Consider the following 13135-nt stretch of genomic DNA (forward strand, 5'->3'; position numbering starts at 1 on the left):
AAATGGAGTAATTTTGTTGTTTTTGTGGGAATCTAATGGCAATCTTAACTCAGTGCAGCATTTTGGCATGCCATGGGTAGGCAGTAGACCTCTCACATCTCCTGTTTGCCTGAAAGGGGGCAAAATTCATATTGTATGCTTCTTTTGTGGCTTACTCTGTAACTAAAGAAGTTTTAAGGAATAAAATTTCAGGTTAGGTTTTTTAATTCCAAATTAGTAGTCGTGGTGCTGTAGGAATTAAAGAAAATCATCAGAGTAGCTGTTACTAACTTAAATCGAAACTTGAAGCTTTTACGTGGCGGAAGGGCTCCATATTAATAATGAAAAACACTATACGTATTTGTACACACACTAAGTATTTGAAAATGGTATAATAGCCGAAACCGGTAATAAAATATAAACTGTGAATTTTGTAGAAGTAACAAAGTGTTTTTCATCATTAATGTTACTAACTTATTTTTTAGATTTACGGTAGATATGGATTGTGTATACATAAATGTGGAGATAGTTACCAGAGATCTAATTGTTTGACCTACCAGTTTTCTCTGTTACTAATTACCAATTAAGTAAAACTACGAATCACATTGTCTTAATTGAGTTATTTCATTTTATTGAGGAAGAAATCATTGAACTCTGACCAAAAAATCATTTCAATGAATTATTTTCATTGATTACTGAATGCCATTACCATTTAATTTATTCTTTTGAAGGTAAGTAGATTAGGCCCCCACTTCCTGACCCTATCACTCTCTTGTGACTGTATATCAAAGGTCATCATCACTTTTGGTTTTTTGCAATCCAGTTTTTTTTAATACTTACAAGTCATCCTTATGTGTTGTGGATGTCTGCGAAAGGAGTAGCAACAGTAACCTCTTTTACATGTGAAATTATGCAGGGAAGTGCGATTAGATAATGTATTTTTCAGTTTTCAACCCTCTTCCCATTAAAAGTCATGGCTTAAAGGTCCAGGGTTGACCTTAAGGTCCCAAATTTATTGGGCACTATTTTGTGTCATCCACTACTTATCATCAGTACAAGTCTCCCTGAAAAATATTATTTTTTCAACCTACCCATAACTTTTAAAGTAATGAGCATCATAACATCAGAAATATATCGCAGATAAACCTCTTCTTTCTCAATTGTAATGGCTTTCAGCCTTTATTCTTATTTTCCTTGCTTGTTGCTGTATGTATCTCAACTTTATTTGCCCGAGTGAATCAGATATTGCCGCCTGGAATTGTAAACCAAGTTGACAGCTAGTCACCATATGCAATAATTATTTTATTCTTTGGCATGTATCTGCTTATATGTATGACGTATTATTTCATTGGATAGGGTGTGTTTCATGCTAAAATCATTAGATGATAACATTGCATGTGGAGGGCATACTCTGTTTTCATGGTACTTTCATTATTATATGTAATTCATTTACTAAATTCAATGATAATGGAAAGGTATGACAAATTTTTCTGTTAGCTATTACAGTGTATAAATTGTTTTAATAGTTTACAATTCTTTATTCATGAATGGCTCATGGCATGTGGCCCATTGGCCACTAAAGGCATATGGCCCCTGCTGAGTGTAAAATTGTACTATGAATTATACTTACAGTTGACCCTTTTTCTGACAGGTTACTGACAAACTCCAGGCACTTAATGATGAATTTGCAGCAATGACTAAAAAGAAAAAAGATTTGGAGGAAAATATTGAAATATGTTCGCAGAAGCTACATAGAGCAGAAAAATTAATTGGTAATTTTGACTTCAAATTAATTTTATTTCTCATATTTCTCATGATGGAAATGTTTAGTTCATGAACTTTACAGGTGAATGTTATGAGGCGATCTCATGTTTATGAGTAGATATAAGTCATGACCTTTACTGAAATAGCAATGGCATGGCAAGCAATCTGCTTTATCTTACTAATCTGCATTAAACACCATATGATCGTCAACCTGAGAGTATATTCACTATAGATGGGTCAAATAGTAGATTTCTCAAACTCGAATATCGAATTTGAATATTAAATCATAGCTCAAATATTCGAATATCTCGAATTTCGAATGCCTCGAATACTAGAATTGCGCAAAGCATATTAAACGTTATTCTTCTATTTCACTTGATGAATTTACAAATAAAAAAGTATACAGCAAATACATTTTAAAAATCTACTTTTTTATTTTGAATAAATTCCCCACATTGATCGCTGTTGCTGTACATCAGCTATTTTCGGTTGCACTTTTCCAAAGGTATCTATTTTATTGGGTGACTTTGTTTAGACAGACTTGTCATCTCCGAAGCCAATTTATTTTTTATCATTTCAACTTTATTTGAATCTTGGAAATCATTGATTTTGAATTGTACATCAAGAATTTTGGCAATAGTGAATAATTGTTCTTTTTCCAAAAATTCATACCAACTTTTACTGGAAAACAGCAAATCGTCGACGAAACCTTGTATGTCAATATGAAAACTTCTTAGTTTCTAGGAATTTAATAATGCTAAGGGAGATAACTAAAGATACTGTGAGTACACTCCCACTAGCAAGAAATGTAGCTCCTTCAAAAATATCCAGAACATCAATCAATGGCTTGATAGCATCGTACTTTGTTGGATTCATGTTTACATTAAAACTCAGGTTAGAGGCGGCTAATGTTATTGCTTGCTTCTTTTCCAGAAGACGCCTCATTTAAAAAGGGGAGTTCCATCTTGTGGGTTCATCCTGGATGAGCTTAGATTGAGAAGTGGTGAAAATAATTTGTTGAATGTAGGTGTATTGATGCATTCAGCTAGGGGCTTGTGCATATGCCATTTTTTTACAATTATTTTGATGAAAATTTCGATCCTTTTTCAAATGTTACGCGATACAGAGCCGCTGTTTGGCATAAAGAATCAATTGACGTCAGGGGAAGCCCGCAACCTTGCAGTCTTCGAATTCGTGTCGATCTTCCCAATGAGTGGAACAGTTCCTGAGCAGTAGCAGAATGCGTAACGGAGGGTACCCCAAAAGTCGATTTCCCACCATTTTTATTTTTTTTGAAGGGTTTCATGGGGGACGTTGAACGATATCTTTTCACTAAGTCTCATCCGCGAATTTGATGTAGTTCGCTAACTTGCCTAAAACTGCGCTGCATGCACTAAACAACTAGAGTCCTCTACATTTTTCTGAGTCAGCTACCAATGGCGTGCATGCGACAGTGTATGGCGTGAAATTCAAAGTATGCAGTCAAGGTATTCAAGATCGTACTTTTAGCATAATTATTCGAAATCTCGAATATCGTATACTTCCTAGTATTCGAGGTATTCGAGAATTCGCGGATACTATTCGTGTATCTCTAGTATGCACCCATCTGGAATCCCTTGCCTTTTTTTATTGACGACATGAATAGTAACCTATGTCCTGTGAAGTATTGCTCATGTGCTGATGTCTTAAAAAAATCATATTTAATGAAATCCATGAATGTTAGTATGCATGATCTTGTCCTAAAAAATTCTATCAAAAATCTTGCCTTATGGTGAAACTACAATTATGCATGTGGAAGTGGACCTTCTAAAGAGTTTAACAGTGACCATAAATGAATTTAATGAAATATTGACATGAATTGTAATAAATATATCTGGTAAAAGCTTGGCTAGAGTGGATCATTTTCAAGATCTGGGAGTAATTTTTTTTAATAACAGGCCATGTTTTCCCTTCTTAAGGAAAACGGTACGTTTAGGATGTTGGTATGACTTGGTCGAGCCTACAAGGATTTCCTCAACATTTTGGTTTTTAAATTGTTGGTAGTATCTCTTATGAGAACCTTCCTTGAATGCTGATTCATAAAATGGATTCCCAATTAAAGCATACATATAAGTTAACCATTAAGAAAGTAGAGTTAAAATTTCTGAGAATTATTCCCAATAATGTCATATCTCTAGGCTTTAGTCTGATTTTTAAGAATTATTGCTATGTCTTCATCTAACCTACCTCCAACGTAGCGTAAGCGTAGAAGGAAATTTTCCATATTTTTTAGTATCAGCATGTTTACAGTGTGCATATTTAATACATAGGTGGCCTTGGAGGAGAAAAAGCAAGATGGAGTGAGCTGGCAGAAATGCTTGAGGGAAAGCTCAAAGGCATCATTGGTGATGTTTTATTGTCAGCTGGAGTGGTTGCTTACTTAGGGGCTTTCACTGTTGATTTTAGGCAGGTAAGTAGAATGACTATATATTTTAACTTTTCCATTACAGTAAACTCTCCATTATCTGGGTTAATGATGGAGAAAGGTTGGCATGAATAATTGGAAAACACATGTAATCCAAAATTTACCTTTAATTTCTTTTAATGTTCATAATTTAAATAAATGAAACATTATATTATTATTTATGTACTCAGTGTTTTATTTTAAGATTGCTTTTCAAGGACTCACTGAGAGGTTTATTCACCCAATTTTTTGCAGCGATTATGTCATTGTTCTCTTTTTCCCACTGCTACATATATGTACTCCATCTCCAACTGTCTATGGAGGCAAGCACTTGACTGTGACTCATGAGATCTCTACTTCCTTCATCTCTGCTTCCACTTCCCCCACTGCCTTCACTTCCTCTACTCCCATCCTCTTCAGTTTGACCTTGACTGATCGTGGTGTACACATGCCAAAGTACAACAAAATCTCCTGTTCCCTTGTGCTGTACTCAACCACTTGCGAGATTTTCCTGGCCAGGAGAACGAAAGCGGTATATATACGTTTTCTAGCTCTCTCCCTTTTATGGCGGTTGCGGGTGTACGGCGTCTTTGTTTCGGAACCGAACACTGCAGGATTTAGGCTTTACCCTTGGAATCCGGGAGCAGGTACCCTGACCCCTCGTCTTTTATTACCCCTCTTAGCGGTAAGGGACTGCGGTCATGCTATTGTTCATGCAGTCAGTTTTCAAAATAAATATTTGTTCTTTTCTCAAGAAATATATACTAAAAATTGAATTCTTTGTCTTTTGAGCTGCATTCACAATTTTTACACGAAATTCTATGATATATATTAACTTATATATCGAGTTCTTTATAAACATCAACATGGAAATTGTTGCTGCATTCAATGTGTTAACCTTAGAGCTTCGTTTAAAATTTGACAATGCACAGAAAAAAATGAGGAATTCGATTCAAAGTCTGCAATTTACATGCAAACAACAATTATCCATGTGCTTAATACATATAAGCAATACATAAGTTGACCGCAAACCAATGCTGCAGGTATGGTTGTAAACCTGGAAAGGAGGGAGGACAACTACTCTCGGAGTCCAAGATAATGCGGAGTCCTCACGGGGAGGGGTCGAAAAAGGTTCCACGAGACCCTTTTTAACAAATGTCCTCCAAAAATGCTCCATACCACGAGAAAGAAGAGTCTCTTGGGGCTCAGTACAGCAGTCATGCTAAGACGAAAACTCCGCCGTCTCGAAAGGGTTAATTAAATGCCCACCGCGCTTGAGGGGTTAAATTTGCGGGTGTGCTGGTATGGCAAAAGCAATTGGGGGTTAGGGAGGGAAAGTTTGGCGACACGTGACCTTTCCCTTTGCCAATCAACAGAGCCGAGCGTAAACATATAGTTTCATGATTTATTATTTTAACAAAAGGAAAACCTTTTTTAACAACGATGTGATAATTTATTATCTGTAGACTTTCCGTCGATCCATGCTTAATTAATTTTTTTATGCATCTAAATATTTTGGGGAGGTCCAGACCCCCTCCTGGCTATGCCACTGTTTGCCATAGGTCAATTTTGTCATTTTTCTGGTTGAATTTGGGTGGAAAGGTCTATGTTACAGTTAGCAATAGCCTTATAATATTCCTTGCTGGGCATATAGTGCAAAATTAATTTTTTTTCCAGGGTGCAGCTGAGGAGTGGAAAAAATACTGCATGTCATTGCACATACCATGCTCTGAAACATTTTCCTTAGTTGCCATTTTAGGTGAACCTGTTGAAATAAGAGCTTGGAATATACATGGCCTTCCTGTGGATGCATTCTCAGTGGAAAATGGAATTATTGTTTCTAGGGCAAGGCGTTGGCCGTTAATGATAGATCCTCAAAGTAAGACCAAAATTCATAATTTTTTCTATTTTATAATACTACTGTATTTTGTTATTGTGACATATAGCCATATTTTCAAACATTTAAATGTCTGTTGCCAATACCTGTGCAGCTTATCATAAGCAGGATCACCAGCACAGCCTGAGATTCCTTTGAATTACCGTATAAGCCCGTGTAAGAGGCGCACCTTTTTCCCAGAAATTGCAACTGAAAATGGCGGTGCGTCTCTTACACAAACTTCTTATCTTCCCCCCTCCCCTTCACCGGTCGCAAGTCCAAGGGGAACTGAGTGGCCTTGATTTTCAGTGTGAGTCAGTCATCTGAAACCCTAGGTAAAAAATCAACGGCAGGCAGGGTAGTTTCTCCCTTAGAGACGTATATTTAAAATGCTCCTGTTTGCTTTTCTTGCTCATAAGCATCGTGCCGTCACGCCGCTACTTCAGAGGTGAACATGGAGAAAAATTGCATGGGTTTTTGGCTCCGAAGGGTGTGCTAAATTTACTGCCATGAGTGGGCATCCTGCAGCATTTATACTGCAAACAGACATCGCATATCAAACGTAGAGAAAAGTGTAGTTTTGAAATACTATACCTGATTAATAGTCAACATCTGTCTTGCTGAGTAATTTCCATTACATGAAGGACCTGATTTTTCAGAAATCATCTTCAGACGCTATTATGAGGATTATTGCAACTGAAAATTATATTTGTGTCAAAACTTGCTGTTTAAAAAATTGGAACGAGTGTGTTCATTGCTGGACTAAATGGTGGATAGAAGAAATTGGAAATGCTTATGAGTGAAGAGCGCTGAAGGAGAGGTCAAGCTGAAGGAGTGCACTCCCTCCGTCTTTCATGCAACGAGGCCACGAGCGAAGGAGTAAGGCAAGAACACATCCGATCTTGCATGTGACGTCGTTGCCTTCAAAGTGAAAGTGTGAAGGTGCAGCAATGAGATATACGCAGTTTGCATAGCCTGAAGTTTCCAGTCGGTCTCGTCTTGTTTGAATGCGCTCATGCTAAGCACATTTCTTCCACAATGGTCCTGTTTGGACTATGTTGGATATTAGTAGCCTTGTTGTGACTATAAATCTTTGGGTCAATAAATTAGAGCTTACAAAACTTGAATGCTGTCAGATATGTGTCGTGTTAGGTATCATTCTTTTTTGAACCTCTTAAGTGTCATACAATTATACAATTGCTGAAAGCTATCGAGATATCTTTGAGCTCAGTAGGTGAATCACCTAGCATTTGACCTCCAGAAACTGGGAGAATTGAAGCTGGTAGACCAAAAAAGGTCAGTTGGTGAGATAGGGTAGGGATGAATTGCTCCCTTTGTTCCCTTGTAACTTGATATTTTCCTTTGAGGCAAGTGATTTATGGTCCATGGGGTCTCGGAAAGGAAGAAAAAGGCAGAGGCATTGGCTGATAGAGGGCCGAGTGTGGTTCCGTGAAATCTATGACGTGATTATTATCCTACAGCACTGAGATTCCCCCTATTGTTGTTCAGTCTCTTGGGATGGTTCATGCTATGTGCCTGTTGTGTTTTGCCTTAAAATTTTCCACGGCTGCAATTCTATTGCAATACTCCTACGAGAGCTTTTAAACAAAATTGTTCGTGAGTAGGGCAAGCATCATAGAGCAACGGCATATGTGAAGAGAGGATCAGAACTCTTTCTACTCCCTCTTATTGGAAGTCGGATTCATGAAAGCATTGATTTAAATTTTCAGATTCATATTCAATTTCTTCGATGAATTTAGATTCGGAGTATAAGGTGAAGACTACAAGTGAATACCTACATATCTCCTAGTGCCATACATATCGTGTAAATTTACCTGAAAAAATGCCGTGCAAATTTTTGGCACTGAAAGAGGAAATTTTGATAACCATCGGAAGTCCAGTCTGTAACACCACGTGATAGGGTAAAAAAAATGCTGCAAAATTTTTTTTCTTTAGCTTCAATGCTCAAAATAGGGTGTCTCTCTTACACGCACTTATACGGTAATCATCTTAAAGGTGCCATCATGGATATGTATTCTGGCTGGGGGCTAACAGTATGTTGTCACACATTAATTCATGGTCAGTAAATAAAGTTTGTTTCCTTAAGACACACTTATGCAAAGGAATTCCCAATGGCATGGGTGCTGTCAGCATTAGAGGCCGTTGATGCCCCGTTCACATTACCATCATTCTTAACCAGCGTAAGTTGACGTCAGAACCAACGCGCGTTCACACTTAACCATGGTTAGACACTCGCGACATCTGATGAGTGGTAAAGTAAGTGCAAGTGAAAAATGAATCTACGAGAGCGAATGACCTGTTGGAAGGAAATAGAGAATGTGCAAGGAAAAGTTCTTGTGTTAATTGCAATGATTTTCAATGTATGTTCGTATTATGAGCTGCTTATGAATTAAAAATTGCATTCCAGCGTCGACAATCATTGTTCCTTGCTACGTAGAAGGTAACTTAAATGTGTTCGTCCAACTAATCATTTCATCGATAGTGTGGCTTGAATTCTTCTACTGCTCTATTTATAATACGAATAAAAGCGAATGTTAGTGATAATTAGGTTGATATCAACAACAGATACTACTACTTGGCCTTGATTCGAATGTGTTGACAAATCATTGATGTAGGTGAAGAAAATCGAGGACCTAATCTTGAGACTTGAGCCTCAATTGAGACACACTTGTGATTTGGGATGGAGATACACTTTTCGCTGCATTATATTCTTTGCAATTATTGTTTTCTGATTTTGACAAAGGACATGATCCAATCTGATGCTCTACCGTAAATTAAAACTCTTATACCTCTTCTTCAAATGTGGACGAATAACTTGCAGAAATGTGACAATTATTGAAATTTAAATTATGAAATAAGAGAAAGAACGTGGTACTTTTTGCGATATGTAGTATCACCCGACGTTTCTAACTTTATTTTCTATAGTTGTATCTGACTAGCCGTTAGCCTGATATTTTATATTGATACTAGCTGACCCGGCGAACTTCGTAACGCCTAACAATCAATGAACTTACAGTTTAGTTACACCATTTATAAATCAAGAGCGGCTGTATCGTTTTTAATCATGTTTAATTTATTATAATAAAATAAGGATACAAATTCAATAAAACTACGTAAATGAGTATCAAAATTGTTTGTCAGAAAGACATTTTCTTTATTGAATCTACATAGGGTGGATCGGAGCACGTTTACGCGGATTTTTTTCAATGAATTTTGTTACATTTTAGCTTAAGAGATTTTGGGCATTGTGGTTTCAAAAAGCAGTTAATGAAATAAAAATTATACGGATTCAGTCGTTGGCTATTTGTGTAATTAACTGTAAAAAAAAATGTTTTTAGGTCCAAGTCCGTTGCGTAAACTTGGCCCGTTCACGGGGCAGGCTAACACAACGCCAGACCGAAGCTTGACTGATGCTCAGAATCGTGTGAGAAATGCCCCTATGAAGCAACATTCGTATCAAATGACTTTAGGCGTGCCAGGTATAGTATCTCTGTTTGGAAGAAATGCACTGCGTAAACGTGCTGCATGCGTAAACGCACCACGGTGTGCCCTACACATTCGAGTTTAATGTCTTGCGTCAAGCACCTTCTGATAAACTACAGTTTTTGTTTTGTTATCAGGCGCAGGATAAAGCGGATGAAGCTAAATAAATATAGCGAAGTGAAGCAGTGATGCAGCGAGGGGGTTTTTGGGTGTTAAAACCCCCCCTTACCTAAGCGAGTTTTCTATACCCTACAGACCCGTAGTATTTGCTGTCCCTTAAAACCCCCTATCCTTATTTCCTAGCTGCGCTCTTGAAGTGAAGGAAGAAATACAGCGGATGGTTTACCGACTCGTTAACATACCACGTTTAATTGATCATGAGAAAATCATGGGTTTTCATTGGGTATGTTTCGAAAGATTATTAACACAGAGCCTACCTTTAGCTGTAAATCGTGGTAAGCCAGGTACGTCCAAGGACTTTAAATATTCAGATAGATAGTTAGTGACTTCGTCTTCGCCTCGACAGGAACACGGACATTACCGTTTGTCAACAATTGCTTGGAGATTTGTTTACAAACACGGTAGTTAAGAGTCAACTCGAGCTGGGCTTACAATCAGCTCTAATTAAATATTTTAAATGCAATTTCAATATTTTGAATATATTTAGTAATTAAAATGTTATATTGCTACAAAATTCAGTTATTAAATTGGTAAAAACAAAACAAATAATTTAATTTGTAGTTTTGACCGACTTATCAATTGTTGTTGCGTTACTAACTCCTAAAAACATGTCACTAAGAAAGAGATGAATTTTTTTTGGTGAAATTATCCTTTTTTTTAATAGCCTATATGTTAACCCCGCCTGAGACGAATCCAACGAACCAAATCTCATTGAAATCGGTGCAGCCGTTCTCGAGTTATAAGTGTTCTAACTAACACGATTTTCGACTTTCTTTTATATATATAGATGGGAAGAACTTTAGTCCAAGGATGAACATAAGTGATCCTTTTCAAACTGGGACAAAGCACTCTTACTAAAACATTAAAATCATAGTGACTTTCGGATTTCTAGTATGGTAGTTTCGCACATTTTACTTAATTCTAGCAAAATATTTATATAGATTATTCAATCTGTCCGTAACAATACAATACGAGCTAATAGCTAATTCACTACGAACTGTATAGTATATCGCATAACTTAAATCAGGTTTAAAATCTCATAATATACAGCAAATTATGGAATGAATCAATAACACTTTCCTTAGAATTAATTCTGACGAATATAATTCAACAATAACGGCCGTCTCCTCTTCAAATGCTTTATTTTCTGTTTTCTTTCCTCCTATCCCACTTCGTTGCTGCTTCGCCTTCTTCTTTTTCTAGCCAGCTTTTAACCAACTTGCGTTCACATACGCACGAACTACCGCCAACCATGGTCGGAAAACGGTGGTCAGAATCCCAACCACGGTTAACGGGAACTTGCGTTCACACCTCGTTTTGTAACCATGGTCGGGGCTAACCGGCGTAAAAAGAACGTAATGTGAACGGGGCATGACTGGAGGTACTGTCTTTGATGGCATGTGAGGTGCACCCTCATTTACATAATTCCTTTTAGACCATTGAGGTCAAACATTCGCTTATAAGACGCAGGTGATTTTTGTAAGGTATTATTTTGGAAAAAAGGTGCTTCTTTAAGCTGTTAAATATGGCTAGTTCTGAAATACTGGAATGAACGCATTTTGAATATTTTTTAGGGGAAGGAGGAGAAATATTGAGGCATCATATATTTTCTCTGGAAGTACCGTATAAGCGCATGTAAGAGGCGCACCTTTTTTCCCAGAAATTGCAGCCGAAAATGAGGGTTCGCCTCTAATAAAAACTTTATATCTTCCCCTCCTCCCTTTCCCGGGTCGCTAGCCCAAGAGAAACTGAGTGGCTATGGTTTTCTGCGTGAGTCAGTCATCTAAAAACCAAGGTCAAAAACAAGCGGGAGGCAGGGGAGTTTCTTCCATAGAGACGTATTTTTAAAATGCTCCGGTTTGCATTTCTTACTCGTAAGCGCCGTCACGTCGGTAGGTACCTCAGATGTGAACATGGAAAAGATTGCACAGGGTATTTTGCTCTGGAGGGCACACTAAATTTACTGCTACGAGTGGGCATACCGCAGCATTTATACTGCATATAGTACTCGCTTATCAAATGTGGAGAAAAGTGCAGTTTTGAGGGACAATGCCTGGTCAATAGTCAACATCTGTCTTGCCGAGTAATTTCCATTACGCTAAGGGCCTGCTTTTTGGAAAATCATCTTCAGACGCTTTTATAAGGGTTAATGTGATTGAATATAATATTGGTGTCAAAACCTGCTGTTTAAAAAATTCAAACGAGTGTGTACATTCTTTGACTGAATGGTGGATAGAAGAAATCGGAAATGCTTATGAGTGAAGAGCGCTGAAGGAGAGATAGAGGGGAAGGAGCTCGCTCCCTCCGTCTTTCCTCCGCAACAAGGCTGCGGGCGAAGGAGAAAGGGAAGAACACGTCCGATCTTGCAAGTGACGTCGTTGTCTTCAAAGTGAAGGGGCGAAGGCGCAGCTTTGTGATATACGCAGCTTGAGTTGCCTGAAGTTTCCAGTCGGTCTTGTCTCATTTGAATGTGGTCATGCTACGCTTGTTTCTTCCGAAATTGTGCTTTTTGGACTATTTTGAATATTAGTAGCCTTTTTGTAACTATAAACCTTTGTTTCAATCAATTAGAGCTTAAAAAACTTAAATTCTGTCAGATATGTGTCGCGTTAGATCTTTTTCTTGTTTTGAACCTCGTGCATGTCATACAATTATTGAAAGCTATCGAGATATCCTCGAGCTTAGTAGGTGACTCACCTAGCATTTGGCCTCCAGAAACTGGGGGATCGATCAAGGTCAGTTGGTGAGAGGGGAAGGGATTAAACAAGTTTTGATTGTTCCCACGAAACTTGATATTTACCTTTGAAGCAAGTGATTTGTGGCCCGTGGGGTCTCGCAAAGGAAAAAAAAAGTCATAGGCATGGGCTGATGGAGGGCCGGGGGTATTTTGTGAAATCTACACCATGGTTATTTTCTAATGGAGCTGAGATTCCTCCGATTGTTGTCCAATCTCTTGGGAAGATTCACGCTATATGCCTGTTTTGCTTTAAAATTTTCCACGGCTGAAATTCTATTGCAATACTCCTACGAGAGCTTTAAAAAAAATTGCACGTGAGTAGGACAAACATCATAGTGCAACGGAGTATGCGAAGAGAGGATCGGATTTCTTTCTAATCCCTCTGATGGGACGTTGCATTCACGAAAGCAATGATTGAAAATTTCGTATTCAGATTCAATATCTTCGACGAATTTGGATCCGAAGTACATTAAGGCGAAGGGCATTATTCGTGGATATTTGGATCTGAGGTATCCTATCCAACCATCCCTAGTAAGCATCATAAGGTTAAGTATTCACACTCACTCGATATTTTATTGTGAAAGAGTACATATTGATATCTATTGATAACTTACCCTTTCACCTTGAACTTTTCAGGAGATGTAGGGTTGAC

At 37.8% G+C, this 13135-nt stretch overlaps 1 protein-coding gene across 1 annotated transcript in view; it reads left to right on the top strand.

Moving 5' to 3' along the window:
- The window catches only part of LOC124169976 (dynein axonemal heavy chain 3), a 227678-nt gene that overhangs the window by 171973 nt on the left and 42570 nt on the right, over positions 1-13135 (top strand). Inside the window, exons 48-50 of the mRNA XM_046548676.1 lie at positions 1631-1751; positions 4053-4192; positions 5864-6065. Of these exons, the coding sequence (XP_046404632.1) occupies positions 1631-1751; positions 4053-4192; positions 5864-6065 (463 nt within the window). The remainder of the gene's footprint in view (positions 1-1630; positions 1752-4052; positions 4193-5863; positions 6066-13135) is intronic.

The sequence above is a fragment of the Ischnura elegans genome, chromosome 1, assembly GCF_921293095.1.
Source record: "Ischnura elegans chromosome 1, ioIscEleg1.1, whole genome shotgun sequence".
Classification (NCBI taxonomy): Eukaryota; Metazoa; Arthropoda; class Insecta; order Odonata; family Coenagrionidae; genus Ischnura; species Ischnura elegans.